This window comes from Penicillium crustosum (genome assembly GCF_028827405.1).
Source record: "Penicillium crustosum strain IBT 35664 chromosome Unknown utg000005l_segment0_segment0, whole genome shotgun sequence".
NCBI lineage: Eukaryota > Fungi > Ascomycota > Eurotiomycetes > Eurotiales > Aspergillaceae > Penicillium > Penicillium crustosum.
Window position 1 is genome coordinate 1,179,761 of NW_026623126.1, and position 17,058 is coordinate 1,196,818.

At 49.0% G+C, this 17,058-nt stretch overlaps 6 protein-coding genes across 6 annotated transcripts; 3 read left to right on the forward strand and 3 right to left on the reverse strand.

Moving 5' to 3' along the window:
* Positions 1-1,297: 1,297 nt before the first annotated feature.
* On the reverse strand, positions 1,298-2,646 carry N7487_011137 (uncharacterized protein; the record flags this gene model as incomplete). The annotated part of the gene is made up of 4 exons (XM_056878867.1): positions 1,298-1,713; positions 1,773-2,412; positions 2,464-2,512; positions 2,573-2,646. 4 exons carry the CDS (start codon positions 2,644-2,646, stop codon positions 1,298-1,300), a joined length of 1,179 nt encoding a protein of 392 aa, XP_056724186.1.
* A 240-nt stretch (positions 2,647-2,886) lies between these two features.
* N7487_011138 (phosphoribosylaminoimidazole carboxylase ADE2) lies at positions 2,887-4,790 on the forward strand (the record flags this gene model as incomplete). Its single annotated transcript, XM_056878868.1, has 4 exons — positions 2,887-3,352; positions 3,406-3,503; positions 3,561-4,518; positions 4,594-4,790. The coding sequence occupies 4 exons, from the start codon at positions 2,887-2,889 to the stop codon at positions 4,788-4,790; spliced, it is 1,719 nt and encodes a 572-aa protein (XP_056724187.1).
* Positions 4,791-5,219: 429 nt separating this feature from the next.
* N7487_011139 (uncharacterized protein) lies at positions 5,220-8,168 on the reverse strand (the record flags this gene model as incomplete). The annotated part of the gene is made up of 7 exons (XM_056878869.1): positions 5,220-6,681; positions 6,731-7,001; positions 7,056-7,248; positions 7,300-7,484; positions 7,535-7,867; positions 8,026-8,065; positions 8,127-8,168. 7 exons carry the CDS (start codon positions 8,166-8,168, stop codon positions 5,220-5,222), a joined length of 2,526 nt encoding a protein of 841 aa, XP_056724188.1.
* Positions 8,169-10,752: 2,584 nt separating this feature from the next.
* On the reverse strand, positions 10,753-11,748 carry N7487_011140 (uncharacterized protein; the record flags this gene model as incomplete). Its single annotated transcript, XM_056878870.1, has 1 exon — positions 10,753-11,748. One exon carries the CDS (start codon positions 11,746-11,748, stop codon positions 10,753-10,755), a length of 996 nt encoding a protein of 331 aa, XP_056724189.1.
* A 1,339-nt stretch (positions 11,749-13,087) lies between these two features.
* Positions 13,088-13,876, forward strand: N7487_011141 (ankyrin repeat domain-containing protein; the record flags this gene model as incomplete). The annotated part of the gene is made up of 1 exon (XM_056878871.1): positions 13,088-13,876. The coding sequence occupies one exon, from the start codon at positions 13,088-13,090 to the stop codon at positions 13,874-13,876; it is 789 nt and encodes a 262-aa protein (XP_056724190.1).
* A 1,466-nt stretch (positions 13,877-15,342) lies between these two features.
* N7487_011142 (uncharacterized protein) lies at positions 15,343-17,013 on the forward strand (the record flags this gene model as incomplete). The annotated part of the gene is made up of 4 exons (XM_056878872.1): positions 15,343-15,535; positions 15,574-16,076; positions 16,128-16,804; positions 16,860-17,013. The coding sequence occupies 4 exons, from the start codon at positions 15,343-15,345 to the stop codon at positions 17,011-17,013; spliced, it is 1,527 nt and encodes a 508-aa protein (XP_056724191.1).
* Positions 17,014-17,058: the final 45 nt, after the last annotated feature.

Genomic DNA, 17,058 nt, shown 5'->3' on the forward strand with positions numbered 1-17,058 from the left:
ACCTTTTTGTTTTGTAAGGACGCGTCTTGTAAGGACTCGTATATGAATACATAGTACACCAACGGAACAAAACATAGTACGTACGAACATACGTATGAACCGACGCCCAGCGCCCAGCGAGAGGGACTAAACCAAACTCATAATAGAAATTAGCCTGAATCACTGGGATATCCCCACTTAATCCCACCAGGACCACCAGGATCACCCGCATTCCATCAGGCCGGACGAACTGCAGGGGGAGAAATAAGCTGTAAGGTCTAGACCGAATTCCAAACGATTAAAGTATTTAAGTATTTAATGCCCTTTCAAGGTCCAGGAGGGCCCAGACCTTGCGGGGAGTTCTGGGCCTCTTTGGATCTGGCCTTGTGGCTGGCGTTGTGCCGTCCGCCACGTTTGATGCTTAAATTTTTGTTTGTTTGGTTTGCATATGTGGCTTGACTACACCTAGTAGTTTAGTTATAGATGGAATGGATGTTAGCTACATAGTTGGATGTGTGCCATCTCCTCATTCTCATGTTGTTCAATTTCTGATATGTGACATTACTTGGCGATACAGTTTGTTTGCAATGATTAGGGTTGAAGTAATTATCGAGGTGTCTTTTTTCTCTCCCTAGTCAATGATGCATCAATGATTCTTTCTCTCGATTTTGTCGCCATGCATCTTGGTTGTGATCGAGTCTTGAGTCAGAGGTAAGATCCATTGCTGTTGGATGTTCGATTAAACCTTGGAGGTGAAATCCAGTGTCTTGGGGTTCTACAGTGAACACGGTCTCTGGCAAAAGACTCTATGATGTCTGTGATGTGGCTTCCATGAGATAGATATATGAGAAACCTCCGATAACGGGGCAGAATGTGACTTTCAGTTGGGGTTATTGTTAAGCCATCTCTGACTGGATGGTACTTTGGTAAGTGCTGAACAATAACCTTCCAAGGTTGGAAGAGATCCCCCGAGGTCATGGGACAGGTAAGATATCGTCTTAATCACATGTCAGGTGCGGATGATCGTGCTTGCCCTAATTGACAACACCAATTTCCATACTTCCCGAGGTCACCCGTACTAGCCCCGGGGTTATCCATGGATCCATCCAATCGTATCTCACGTCATCTTTTATATCCCAACCTTGGAATAAATACACAGCTACATATGTATCCAGAGATGTACAGATTGCAAAAGCCATTGAAAATTGATCGATATAATCTTGTAGGTCGTTACTCATGATGCTAGAATCCAGGATAAAACCAACGGAGAAAATCAAAAGAGAAAAAGACAAATCCATATTGCGAACCAATAACTCGCTTATGCTTTCTTCTCGGCGTCCGGCGCTTCGGATAAATCACCACTTGGTTCAGACTCTGCAGTGCCTGCTTGGGGCTCTGTAGAAGGACCTTCATTCTGAGGTTCTTCCCCTTCTTTCGGATTGGTGTCTGTGAGGACGATATCACCGTCCTTGTCGCCAGTTGGTTCAGCCTTTTCCTGTTGTTCGGTTGCCTGGGTAGCAGTGGTATCGGCGGCACCGTCTGTGGCAAGACGCATCTCGACGCCTTTACCATCTTGTAGACCCATGTCTTGCACACCAAGCACGATTGGACCACGGGCGTGAGGGACCTCATCAGATGGTTCTGGTGAGGTGGTATCAGCCGTTTCTTCGGCTTCGGTGGGTACTAGAGTTGTGGTTCCCTGTTCCTCGGGCTGTGTAGGTAAAGCTTCAGTGCCTAGGGGAAAGCGTCAGTGAATAAGAAACCAATAGTTCGGTGATAGTGGATAGAATTACCCTCAACTAGTATGCCTGCATCTCCATTGGCATCCTCGCCTTCGAACGAGGCATTAGTTAACCACGGGATCGGAGTAAGCAGTGCACCACCCAGCGATTCATCGCTCCCAAGACCTTGGGCAAAGTCCGGGGCCATATATACCCCGCTGCTATTGCCGGGAAGCACCAGTCCATTTGATTGAGCATTCGTGACAGCCGGCGTTTGAAATGGGAAAATATCTGCGGAGCTTGTCACTGAGACAACGCGATCAACAGCACGAAGATATGCGGGCAACGTTCTGTAGTGCTTCTTCGGGTAGAGGACTAGCTCTGCGAGTCTCTGAATGGTGTGTGGAGGTTTATCCTCAAAGAATGATTTAATCGACGAGCGGATGGCGCTTAGAAGAAATGCAAGCGGGGGTGGAAGCCGGCCATCCGTGCTTGCACCAGATGGCTGGGGCTGTGAGTCTGGCACTTGCTCACTCGACGGGGGAGAGCCAGTTCGCGCTGCCTGAGGTGAAGTTTGGATATCGGTGGGGGAGGTATTTTCCTTGTTGCTGCTCTCGGGGATGGAATTTGCCTGGGAAGAATGGTTGGGGAATGGTTGCTGGCCGATGGGTTCGGAGCGCGCTTGAGGCATGGGGAACACATTGTATACGATCTGGAGCTACTGGTCAGATAAGTTGGTTAGGGGCATCGAGGTTTAGCGTACGTATTCTAGTCGCTCAATCAGTGGTCCGGCCATGCCGCTCCATCTCTCTCTATACCAGCGCGTTAGCCTCAAAAGTGTCTGGGGATCTTGGAATGACAGTTTCACGTACAACTCGATCGCGCCGCCATTGGCGGCTGTTTGGAGAGCTTCCTCGTCTGTAATTTTGATATTAGCGAGGACCATTGCAACTCAGACTGAGACCGAGACTGTGATGGTAAACCTACCCAGAGACATTGTCCAGTCAGCTGTGCATGGAGAAAGAGAGTCGAAGCTGCGACAATGGCAGTCCACACCGGTGATTGGCCTGAGCTTATCGATAGCGTCATGTGACTCTCCGCGAATTTTCGGAGTTGAGGGGCACCGACGATCTCTAATTTAACATATCTCGATCAATCGACTCATTTATCCCTTCGATCCGACATAATGTGGAACTCGCCTAAGGTCGGAATCCTCGGCGGTGGCCAACTTGGCCGCATGCTTGTCGAGTCCGCCAACCGATTGAACATTCAGGCCAATATCCTAGACGCCGACAACTCCCCCGCCAAGCAGATCAGTGCCCACGACGGCCATGTGACCGGCTCCTTCAAAGAGCCCGATGCCGTGCGCAAACTGGCTGAGACCTGCGATGTCATCACTGCCGAGATTGAGCACGTTGACACCTACGCCCTCGAGGAGGTTGCGTCGAAGGTGCGGGTGGAGCCCAGCTGGCAGGCTATCCGGACAATTCAGAACAAGTTCAACCAGAAGGAGCACCTCCGCAAATATGGAATCCCTATGGCCGAACACCGGGAGTTGGTGAACAACACACCTGAGGAATTGGCTCAAATCGGAGAGGAGTTGGGCTACCCGATGATGTTGAAGTCGAAGACTATGGCATACGATGGACGCGGTGAGTCATATATATTACCGAGAGGGTATACAGGTTTGTTGACAGTATAAAAGGAAACTTCCGTGTCAACTCCAAAGAAGATATTCCCGAGGCCCTCGAGGCTCTGAAGGACCGCCCGCTCTACTCCGAGAAATGGGCTTACTTCAAGATGGTTAGTACCTGCAGTTGGAACATCACACCGTCCACGTCTCTAATACCTTTTTTACAGGAACTCGCCGTCATGGTTATCAAGACCAAGGATGATGTCCTCTCCTACCCCACCGTTGAAACCGTCCAAGAGGACTCAATATGCAAGCTGGTGTATGCGCCAGCCCGCAACGTCTCCGATGCCATCAACCAGCAAGCGCAAGCTCTCGCCCGCAAAGCCGTCTCCGCCTTCGAAGGTAAAGGCGCTTTCGGCGTGGAGATGTTCCTCCTCGAAGACAACAGCCTCATGCTCTGTGAGCTTGCAAGCCGAATCCACAACTCCGGCCACTGGACAATCGAAGGCTGCGCACTGTCCCAATTCGACAGCCACATCCGCGCGATCCTCGACCTGCCCATCCCACCCAAGAGCCTTGAGCTTCTCCAACCTTCAATCATGCTGAACATCATCGGCGGCGCAACCCCCGACTCCCACCTCAAGGCCACCGAAGCAGCCCTCTCCATCCCCAACGCCAGCATCCACCTCTACAGCAAGGGCGCCGCAAAGCCTGGCCGCAAGATGGGCCACGTCACCGTCACCGCCGCGACCATGCACGAAGCCGAGACCATGATCCAGCCCCTCGTTGACGTCGTCGACACCATGCGCGCCCAGCGCCCCGATATCAAAACCAAGGCTGCTCCCTCGGGTCCCTCCAAGCCCGTCCCCTCTGTGGCCGTCATCATGGGCTCCGACAGCGACCTGAAGACCCTCGTCCCTGGTCTCAAGCTGCTGCGTGATTACTTCGGCATCGAGCCCGAGGTTGAGATCACCTCTGCTCACCGCACTCCCGATTACATGGCCGAGTATGCGGGCAAGGCTGCCTCGCGCGGTATCAAGGTGATCATCGCTGCCGCTGGTGGTGCTGCCCACCTTCCCGGTATGGCAGCTGCCCATACTGCCCTCCCTGTTATCGGTGTCCCGGTTAAGGGAAGCTCGCTCGACGGTGTCGACAGTCTGTACAGCATTGTCCAGATGCCGCGTGGTACGTTATTTCCTTTTTTCATCTTTTACACCCATTTGCAATTTTTCTAGATCTATATCTAACATTTCACGATAGGCGTCCCCGTTGCCACTGTCGGCATTAATAACAGCATCAACGCTGCCCTCCTCGCTGCGCGTGTGCTTGGCTCTTTCGACCCGGCCATCCAGCGCAAGGTCGAGGCGTACGCCGAGGCTGCCCGTGCCGAGAACATGGAGTTGAAGGGTACCAAGTTGCGCGAGTTGGGATGGCAAAAGTACTTTGATCAGATGTAGACGGTATGTAGACATTTGTGATTTGAGGTTTGATACGAGATTTTTTTATACGAAAGTGGACGCCAAAAGTAAAAAAGGGAGGAACGTGTGGAGATCTTACCTTCACTGGGCTTCTTGTATAGTGGAAGTTCAGTTTACTTCTTTTTATAGACGACAATGAATGACTTTTAAGCTTATTTCTTATCTTCCACGGGTCTGGAGTACTTTTTTTAAGTTTCTTATATTTGACCAAGGCTCAAATTTACTCAGAAATGATCAACGCAGACAACGGTGGCATGGTATATTAGGCTACCGTTAACTGATACTAGTACAAAAAAGTAAAACATCCGTAGTAGTGCACAAGGGGAAATCATAACAAAAACAAAAAGATCAAGAGACATAAGAAAACGACGTTACACAAATGTCACAACGATTTTGGCCATATTCAGTTTAGACGGTGGTTCCGATATTGTTGATGGAAGTTCCGTTGGTGACGGTGCCGTTAACACCATTAGTGCCGTTGGCAGCATGTTTAATGCCCTCGCCCAGGGTGTCGGGCTTGCCATTGACGAAAGCTTGGTCAACCTCATCGGAGAAGCCACGGGACTGGTATTCCGAGATCTTATTGCCGTTAGAGCCATTGGCAGTGCCAGAAGCGGCGGCTGCGGTGGCGCCAGAGGGACCGGCGGCGGAAGCAACTCCGGCGGCGCTTGCACCTTGGGTGCTAGCAGCGGACTTGTTCGTGATAGGGCCGCCGGATGGGATGCCAGTGGACTCGGATGCGCTGCCGACGCTGAAGATGGGGGACTCCCAGCGCTCGCCCTTGGCAGCCAGGTCGGCGTACTCGGTAGCCTTGGTAGACACGGCGCCAGGAAGCTCGACGTCAGGGAAGATGGAATCGTGGAGGGTCATGACAGTTTGGACCTTGGTGTCACGCTTGGCAGCGCCCTCGGCCTGCTTGGCCTTGGCTTGGGTGCGAGCTCGGACGGCATCGGCGTAGCGAGAGAAGATTGAAGGCGCGTTTTCGGGATCTTCGCGGGCGGCTTCCTGGGCACGAATGGCCTCGGTGTGGATTTCCTTGGCGAAGAGGTCGCCCTTTCGGAAGGCCTCGCGGACCTGGCCCTCGACCACCTTCTGCAGAGCAGGTCTGACCACGCGGAACAGCATGGGCTTGAAGGTGTTGAAGAGCAGCTTGTGGCTGGACTTCTTCAGCTTGATATCCATATTCTTGATGCTCACGTTAACCTTGTCCAGCTTGAAGAAGTGCTCCTTGTCGCTCTTCTGGGCGGTAGAAGCAGCGATCTTGACGCTGAGACCTTCACCAGCGAGGATGAGATCCATAACACCACGATCGGTGATAGAGGGGAAGCCCTCCTTCTTCTTGATGTAGTAGGCGACGTCGCGCAGATCCATCTGGATGCCAGACATGGAAATCATGATCTTATTATCACGCTTGTTGCTGATCTTCTTGCGGCCCCAGCGGAAGTAGTTGTCGCTGCCGAACTCCACGACGTTGGGCATCAAGTTGTCACCCTCAATGCACAGGTTCTCGACCACAACATCAACCATGGGATCCGAGACCTCGATACGGGGAATTGGAATGTACCGGACATTCTCGAAAATGCCGGGGATGATGACATCGCGAAGATCCCGAAGGAGATCTGGTTTGAAGGTGGCCTTGCCATTGGCATCGTGGCCGAGATCCCTGAATAGCTTTTGGAACGACTCAGCAAGGGCTTGGTTTTGCGGGTCCTTCTCGAATTGATCGGCCAAGAACTTGACCTCGTCGACAATACGGTCAGAGTGACCGCGGTAACGCTCACGCAGGAGGTAACGGCCCTTATCGTAAATCTCGTTCCACTGGCGGTTGCATTCGTCCTCCATGATGAAGCCCTGCTCGCGCAAAGATTTGCTATATCTGGTCAGTCTTTATCCCGGGGGAAGGGTTCCAATTCACATACCGAATCAAGTTGTCGACGTTTGTGAACCAGTTTCGGAGTTCGGGGTCCTTCTCAGCATCGCTGTAAATGGTGTTTAGCGACTCAAAGAAGCTGTCCAGAGAGGTGTGGTTGGCAAAGCGTTCGATGAGAGTGCGCAAGTTGTACTGAACTGCCTGAACACTGTCGGTCTTCAGGACGTCACGGGCAGAGCTACCACCTTGCTTGGTGACGTTCTTGGTGTGTCCGGCGTACTGCTCGGCCATGGTCAACAATGTCTCAACGGCTTGTTGGTCTGCATAATTGTTAGTGATCTTCGCCATCGATGTATACATTCTGGCTTACTTACAGTCAGCATGACCCTGGATCTCAATGATCATCTTCTTGAGGCGCCAGACAGTCTGCTCGCGACGCTCCTTGGGAATCTTCTCGGACACGTAGTTCTTGGCCTTGTCGGAATATTCCTTCTTCTTGTTCTGCGGTGACACGCCAGTCTCTTCCTCGGCAACCGCAGCGGAAGCGGAGGCAGCGCTTCCCTTCTCCTGAAGATTGTGTCAGTATGTGCGAATTGAGGGCGCATCAAGGGTACATACAGCTTTGTTCTTCTTGAATTTGGACTTCAAGTCATCCTTGGAGATATTGGGCTTCTCGTGCCACACGTTATCCTCTGCAGCTTGGTCGATCTGCGAAAGCTCCTCTTCCGAGGGGCGGACCTTGTTGGCGGCCTTTTGAGAAGCATCGGCAGCAATGTCCTTGCCAAGAGTCATGGCATCGTTCACTGCGCATTGTTAGGGAATACTCGTGATCAGCGAACGGAAGTTTGCTTACATAGTTTTCTAAACTCTCCGTTGGTGATCATGAGTGTGCCCAGGGTCTTCAGGCCATCGACAGCCTTGCTAGCATCTTGCTGACCGGTCTCCTTGTCGACGGGGAGTCCCGGGCGCTTGGCATCAACACTGCCAGCTGAAATCCTCTGGGCTTGCCAGATAAAGTCTTGCAGGAGTTCACCCTCATTCTTGACCAAAAGCATCTTCTTGGCTGCGTCAATGACATTGCGCAGATCTGCCACCAGGGTCTTTCCGTCGGATGAGAGTTCCTTAGGGGAGATGTGAGGGCCTTGGAGTTCAAGGCGGAGTTCAAAGCGATGTCGCATTGCTTGTTCTGTGGGAGGAAGAGACCTAGTTAGCATTTGTGGCCAGGCTAATGGCGATGGAAGATAATTTGCGACGGACCGAAGGGAGCTTGCTATTCTTGAAAGCTATAACGGGAGACAGTTAGTACAGGAATGATCAATCGGGGTGACCTGAGGCCTAACTTACCATGGTAGATACCGAAGAATTGGAGCTTCTGGTTGATATCCTAGAATGGGATTCCCTGTCAGTGGCCGTGATTACAATTGGGGTTGCACTGTCCCACATACCTTCTCCTTCTGCTTTGGATTGGTGGGTACGTTCACAGACATGATGAAGTATGTATTCCAAGACCAATGATGAGGAGATGGGAAAGATGAAGATATTATTATGTATGAACTAACGACAGGGTTAGAGATTGGGGCTGTTTGCATTAATGACAAACAAGGGTCAAGACTCACATTGAGAATTAATTATTTATTGAACCTGTATAGGCACACAACAAGGGGTATCACAGGAATGTAGGAAAATATGGAAGAAAATTCAAGAGGGAATGACGGAATATAAAAGATCAGGGGACATAGCGCCATTATGATGAGCAGGATCGTGCCCTAAGGGAGTTGGCAAAAATTGAGTTGTGTTACCTAAAGACAGAGCTACTACCTAACTGCCTACGGAGTAGGTACTTGGCTATAGCTTGGTGATCGACACTTGACGTCACTGTCGTGGCATAATTCTTTGGCCACGAACACGGACATCTACTCCCTCGCCAGTCTCTTATTCCTACATGTAATTTCTGTACTTTTTTTTTCTTCTTTTTTTTTCTCTCTCACAACCTAGAACAAATTTCAAGTGGTTAATTGATTGGATTTGGGTACATAAGTTGTGTCATATGTAAGGTCATATTAACCTCCATATGGGTACTCGTACGTACCCCCGGCAGCTCCAGATCCACGTCATCCACTTCATCGTATCCATAAGGCTAGTATTATTATTTTTTCTCTACGCTAGAGCTATAGCTTCCAATTCTATTAATCTATTAATGTAAAATCCTAAACAGAAATCCCATAAACCCCAAGATCTACAAATTTGACAAGATCGAGGTCTTGGCACACGCGCTCCATCATCATCCATGGATCCATGTGGGTCCACGATATCAGACTCTGCTCAACTTGACGTCAACACTTCGGATTTTCAATGTGACATAAGGGAGACGGTACTCCAGAGCTTGATTGCACTCACACCCTTATTAGAGGTGTCATATTGGGTGTGATAATGGGTTTAACGCGTTGAACATGGGAGGTCCAAGTTACGATTCTAGAAGGTCGGTCAAGCTTTCAGCCACCTCCAAAAACCAAAAAAGGGGTGTGGCTTTATGGGGCAGTACCTACACCCACTCCTTACTAGATTGAGAATAGCGTCTCCATTCTGTTTCCACCGGGGCACACTCCCAAGGTCTTTATCTTGAAGTCCAATCGAGTTTGATCGAGTCTGATTCACAGATGTAAATCGCATGTGCAAGTCACTGGCCGATCACATGAAATATAACGAACGCCTATGATTCCAAATCATATCTCAGTGGAGGCCCTCTCCTAGAACATGATCGTCGGCCATTATTCTCTTGGAACACTAATATTAGCGCTTTTACGCGACTCCAGAAAGGGAAAGTCTTAGGTATCTCTTTTCTCGGCCATTCAACTCGTCCTACGTCCCGAACAACATATGATGGTGCTCGAGCCCTGTTTGATAAGGTTCTTAGGAAATTGACTTTACCAGAAGCTTTCAAGGCAGTGGAATATTATGAAGTATGTGGCGCTCTCATTATATGACTGTAGATGGTTATCATGCTATCATCAGCCGACACCAATACCAACATTGGAACACCAGGCTCCAAGGCATAACTACCTTGGTACATTATTCAACCAGCAAAACACACTTTCAGCCCCATGAAAAGACCACTAATCCCTAACTTGTTCCGAGCCACAGTATAGTTCAAGGCCCACTACCATACATATGTCAACAGCTTTATATGCTGTACACAAACACCACTTGAAAAGGACACCAGCCATACCCAACCAAGACTAATATCTAAGCCTTCCCTCCCCAATACCGCCTACTATCCTCCACAACCCTCCCCTCCCACCCCTCCTCAACCAACGGCCCAATAACCTCAACTACACTCTGCCCCTTCTCAAAAACCCGCCGACAAGGCAAATCCAACGTCAAATTCTCCGGATTCCCAACACCAACAACCTCCCGCAACGCCTCCTCCGACGCCAGATACACCAACCGTCCAATATGCGCCCAGTAGATGGCGCCCGCGCACATCGCACACGGCTCCCAGGTCGACACCAGCGTGCAGTGTGCTAGGTACGCCCAGTCGTAGTTGTCTGCTGCGTTGCGCGCGAGCTCGCTTTCCGCGTGTCGCACGTGCGAGAGAGAGTTCGAGGAGAGGAGGATTGTTTCGTTGTCTGGGGCTAGGAGGATTGCTGCAAAGGGTCGCTTTTTGTGTAAGTCTTGTGCTTGTATTTGGTGGACGAGGGCTGCGTGGGATGCCGCGGTGAGTTGGCGTTTTGTTAGGGGGTCAAAAAGGTTGGGTTGGGAGTAGTCATTGCGAGGTATGGTTTGGATTGTGGATTTGGGTATAGGTGGGTCGGTGGATGGGGATGTCTGAGTGGGTTCGGTGGGTTTGGGGATCGTGTATTATTAAATCGTGCTCGATTTCACATCTTGATATTCGTGGCGGTATCCGACGATGCGAGATGAGGGGTGAGGGGGGTACTACTTTCCCCTCATTATAGGTGAAACATTTCGACACTCGATTGGTGAGATATAGTATGGTGTATGTCATGTATTATATACTGAGTAGTTTTTATGTACAAAATCATCTAGAATCGTTATTTACATGTAGAATCATCATGGGTAGTCGGAGTTATTCAAACTCGGACTCTGAGCAGCGGAGATACTCCTTCTTAGCGGGTCAGTGGACGAGCCCTTAGAGGGCACTCGCGTACGACGAAGGTGCGGGCCGTACTCTGGATTATCTGTGAACATCTCGCTATCTGGCTGCGTGGTGCGAGCATTATGCAAGGAAAGATCCACGAAATCCGACAGGTCTGTGCGGGCCGAGCTGCTGCCACCCACCTCGGTGATGTGTACCAATTTTCCCAGGATCGCATATTCTAGCTTGAGCTTGACGCTGTAGACCATTGCCTTGAGGGTAACATGGACGTCGAAAAGACCCGAGTATTGTACTCCAATAATGGCGGCGTCCATCATAATCATGGCTACGTTCACGATCAGGAGTTGGACCAGGGTGCCTCGGTAGTGGCCTCTTGGGCGGAGATTCAATAGTCGCACAGCTTCCCAGGAATAAATGACGGAGAGGATGATTTCTTGTATGGAGAATCCGACCAACTGGATACGCTCGAAGATGTTGAACCCGTTGGTGAAGAGGGAGGATTTGTTCGAATGGCTGCCGAACTCGAGGACGGAGCCGGGGATGTGTAGGATTATCGCATCGACGATGATCATGGCGAGAGTAGCGCGGAGGACCTTTGGACTGTAGCAGACAAGATGCAATCGAGACCAGAGAACCAGGGATTGACCCGTTACCATCCCAACCCAAGCAACTAGCTCCATCGCCACGGGGAACATGTTGCTGTATATGTCGAAAATGATGAGGAGATATCCGAGACCAAAAGGGATGATACTGAAAGAGGCGATGAGGAGACACCAAAAATACCACCCGCCATATCGCTTGAAGGTGGCGAAGCATAGAACGATCAATTCCAAGGCATTATACCAGGCAATAGCGATGAGGCAGGCAACTACAGTACGCTCCGCAAATCGGTCCTGGGTGGAGCGATCAGCGATGCTGAAATTGCTGCCGGGGATGTCGGCAAGCGACATGAGGACATCGCTGGTGGAAGCAGCGGTATTTCGCAATTATAAAAAGACATGGCGCCAGAACAGGGTCGCCAGGAGAAGAACATGTAGAAGCGAAAAAAAGCCTCCGGGGGGGAACAACTAGAGGAAGGGAATATATTCTAAAGCCGAGGGAGATACGAGGCAAAACGGCAGGAGGTGGCGGAGAAAGTCAGAGATAGACCTTCCAAGGTTCTTTAGTTGGTATAGATTGATCGCAATTGGCTTAATTGAAGAAATAAAATCGGGGCTTTTTCGGGGAAACCCCGATGGCGCGGACTCGGGTGAGTTTCTGATAGGACGCCGACGTCTCAATTTGGGGCTAAGGTACGTACCAAAGGTTCAGTAAACGTTATTGGACACGTTTTCGTCAGCGAAGATAAGCATAACAGTAATAATTCTCATTTGTATTATTTTCGACATGATGAGATAGACCCTGATTTAGGGCAATTTGGTTGCTCTTATATTATTGCTATTGCTATTTCTGGGTGATAGGCTGGAGATAAGACGCGGCATTTAGGCAGGGATTATATTTGCTACACTCATGTACTCCGTCCCGTAACTATATTAAGGAGGTAATGGAGGTATAAAATCTACAAGTCTACCCTACATTGTACATCCCTGCTATTACGCTACTCTATTTTTGGAAGCTACTTAAAAAAATTTTGTATCTTAGTGCGAACTACGGAGTAGTGCTCGAACCTTTGATGTTTGCGGGACGTTCTATGTAAATATATATAACTAGTAACTACTACATCTCTAGTGTGTTCACATCTTACCCAAAGCTTTCTAATCGAAAATGAAATGGATGTTGTGTCGGCCTATTGATCTGGACCCGAAAGATATACGGCTAAATTGCGATGAAGAAGATCGGAAGGCGTTAAAGGCACCGTACCCGAAGATCGGACAGCAAATAGACCGTGGAACAATCAGTATAGGGAGCTATACAGTAGAAAATCTGATACAAGCGAAGGACAGCTGGGGATATTGAGGCTGCTTTGCAGTAACACCGTGCAGAATGTAATGTTTTTGTGGGTACCTGTGCGGTGCAGTTATATTTCTCCCAGGTAGATTCTACCTGTAGACTTTGTTGATTCTGTCAAACATCTGGCAATATGATAATGTATGGTATGCCACAATGACTGGATTTGCTTGATTTAGGTGTTGTTGGCAGATAGAGCTAACTATCGAGAGCGCTTGGGTAAGCTCGGGTTTCCCCAATTTGGAGAAAGGCGATTTCAAAGCGCATTGTAAATTCACCCACATGAATTCTCAATTGCACCTCAACTCAATTTTTCAATCGAGCCATTTTGTCCAGTTGATAATGCAAAACCCAAACCCCATTCTCCCAGCAGAGATCCTGCTCCTCATAGCTCGGCTGCTTGGCCCGTTAGACTTGATCCACATGGCTCGAGCCATTCCGGGCATGGATCGCGACTACAAACCGAAATATTGGACTGCAGTCAAGGACGAAGCAGGTGATACCATGTTTCACATAGCCTCTATCAACGGATGGGACGATATTATCGAGTCACTGCTCACCAAAAACTTTGATTTCTCTATTCAAAACAGCCGAGGATATACTGCTCTCCACTATGCTTGTGAAAGTAATCAATACAACACGGCATCTTTGCTACTAGATGCTGGCATAAGTCCCAATATTCTGACAAAAAACGGCATGGCAGCATTACATTTGGCTATTGCCAAGGGAAATACTTCGATTGTCCGACTTTTGCTTGAAAGTGGTGCTGATATCTCGGTTATCACGACGGGCGACTATTCCATGTTACACTGGGCAATGCAAACCCAAAATATTAATATAATTGACCTGCTTGTCACGAACGGGGCAGATTTCACAAAGGGGGACATCTCTGGACGGACACCTTTACACTGGGCGGCGGCCGATGGAAACATGCAAGCTGTGGAGCTGCTATTGAGAGCTGGCGCTGATGCAACATCCATTGACAATGATGGGTATACTCCTGCGGATCTTGAAAATCAGCATAAGCTATCAGTTGCCCGGCGAATCGAGAGTATCCGACAACGAAGTAGCCCTTCACTGGCTATCCACGTTCTGGGTAGCTTAATAAGATGGGTGTCGGCTTGGGTATAGCTGGGAATGATGTCGTTCGGAATAAATGTTTCATACGAACTTGTATTGTAGAAATAATTTTTCACTGTTCAAAAATATATGCAAGACTTTCCGCATCGGAGGTGTTATCTTTCGTCGTCAGCCAACGTGAGTTAGGAGTGCTTTGACATATCTGAATAGGCAAAAAATATTGTTTGATATTAATCTTGAAACAATTAAGCACTTACTACATCTAGAGACCCTATAAATCGAAGGCGGTACAAAAACTAGGCCCAATTGGGACATGTAGCTTGGAAATTAGATGCAACTTTTGGCCGTTATGCACCTTGCCAACCCAGTTCAGATACATTCAACTTAAGAAAGATCCGCTCTTCAAAGCTACAGCCACCTAAAATAGATCAACACACAAAGACCAATTCTTTAATACAAGGTCGCAGTTCAAAAAGGATTTTCCCACTCACTAGTCACCACCCTTGCTTAACTAGAACGAGAACCCAGATGCCACAACCAACCACGATCCCCCTTTGGAGAGCATTGGAGGATGGAACGGGTAATTTCTCATTGGTCGAAGGGCGTCTGGCTCGGCGGCTAATATCTTGCTAGAAGAACCTATTGGAGAAGAAAATTTATTCCGATATCAACGATATCGCTAGTTGGTCCGGCCGGAATACTATGAACGAGCCATGGAGTTGAGTAACCGTTTCAAACATGGATTTGTTAAATTGGCCGAGACGAGAACCAGCGGGATTTTCATGTGAATGAGTGGCCTTATAAATAAATAAAGAAAATAAAAAGGATATGCAGATTCACATATGAAAGCATGCCTTTGGACAACAGCACTTTCCGGAATTATTACCACTACCGCCCTGGAACCATCACTCAAGTGTTCAAATCCCAGACGTGATATCAAAACCACTGTTGAAGACCTACCTGGCTTGTTTCAAAGCCTCCAATGGGGTTAGTACTTAGTATCTGGTGGATTAGGTACGTTTGCTCCCCCGGCCATCTGTTTAGCCGGCTTGCGTAGACAAAGTATGCTAACATCTCACCGAAGACTACAAGGAGGGGTATTGTATTAGCAGTGCTATACTTAGGCCCAACATTCTCGACAGACCTCGGCCAGCCTGTTATATTTCGGTTCATCCCCGGTATTGGACTAGTTGATACACTAGTTTAAATATCTTAACTTCTGTAATACCGAGACCCGCAAATACCACTCGATCCCCGTATTTTCTGGCAAATGGACTATCTCTATAACTACCGACAAAGCCATTATCGGACGTCAGAATGGACGGAATGGATACCGGACGTCCACTGAAAACGCTTGTTCACTTTACAGTCCACTGCTACCCCGGACTACCGATTACGAATCCTCCCCCAGGTTGCGGGGTTAAATGGACCCCTTTTACCTGATGTTTTCCGCTGTTTTCTGTGATCACAACGTGGCATTTTATTTTGCCAAGGTGTATAATATAATATTCTGCGCTATGGCCTCCCAGCAAAAAGAAAGCTTGAATTACGCCACGGAGAAGGAGATCGGTACCAGCCTCTCTGACTCGACTGCACTTCTTTCCGAGTCGCACAAATTATACTTGATTGAACGACATGGCACCGTGGACCTTGATCCGATTCCTAGTATGGATCCAGCGGACCCATACAACTGGCCCTCATGGAAGGTCGGTGGGAATGGCACAGGTTTCCGAATTCCAAGCTGACAGCACCACAGAAAACGACTAACTTGGGTCTTGTCGCGTTCCATGCTTGCATGGGTACCTTCACCGCCGCAGCCATTATCTGTGCCTATGAAGATATTGCGGAAGATCTAGGAGTCTCTATCCAACGAGTCAGCTACTTAACATCTTTACAGATCGCAATTCTGGGAGGCGCCCCGTTATTCTGGAAACCGCTCTCTCACCGGTTTGGAAGGCGTCCAATTTTCCTCCTGTCGCTGATACTAAGCTGCGTTTGTAACATTGGCTGCGCAAAGAGCACAGACTACGCTTCGATGGCGGCATGCCGAGCTTTAGTTTCATTCTTTATATCACCCGCTATGGCCATTGGTAGTGTTGTTGTCACCGAGACATTCTTCAAACACGAAAGGGCGCGTTACATGGGCGTTTGGACTCTCATGGTGACCTTGGGTGTGCCAGTTGGTCCTTTCATTTTCGGATTTGTGACTCAGCGTGTTGGATACCGCTGGATCTACTGGATTCTGGCCATTGTGAGTATTCAGCTAGGAAAGCTGAAATCCCATTACTGATCATATATTTAGACCAATGCTGTCGAGTTCATCCTCTACATTTTCTTTGGACCCGAGACCCGTTACATCGGCGCCGACGTGCAATCCCCGTCATCTGCGTTCAAGACAGAGTACCTATCCCTCCGACGGATCGATCCAACCCCATTTACATTGGCCGAGTTCTGGCACCCCCTGACCCTGATTACAAACATCCCAGTTGTGCTTGCCACTATTGCCTACTCCATGGTCTTCCTCTTTGCCTCAGTCATGAACTCGGTCGAGGTTCCCCAGCTACTGCAACGCAAGTTCGAACTCAACGCTCAGCAACTCGGGTTACTGTTCCTGGGCTTGATTATCGGCTCTTTATTAGGTGAACAGTTAGGCGGGTTCATGTCAGATATGTGGATGAATACCCGTGCGCGGAAGATTGGCCGTAAGCCTGCGCCAGAGTTCCGACTTTGGCTGAGCTATATTGGTTTCCTGCTGAGCATCGCTGGGATGGTCGTTTTCTTGGTATGCACTGAGCAAGCTACCGCTGGGAAATTGGATGTTAGACCAGTGGTTGGGACTGGCGTTGCTGCCTTCGGTAATCAGGTCGTCACCACCGTGCTCACGACTTATGCGGTGGATATTTATCCCCAGGATGCGGGTAGTGTTGGGGTGTTTATCAACTTTATACGCTCGACATGGGGATTCATTGGGCCTTTCTGGTAAGCTAGCCTGATTTTCAATTTTTGAAAGCTATAATACTAATGGCTATTTTAGGTTCACGTCTATGTTCGACAGCGTCGGGATTGCTAGGAGCTCTGGTATCGTCACTGCTTTGATTATGGGTGCTAGCTTCATCCCCACAATGCTGTTGCATTTTCGGGGCAAGAGATGGCACAGAAGTAGCACCAATTCATTGAGTTCGGGTTGAATCGAAAGTGAAGAACAATGGATATGCAGCTTTCAACATACTGGG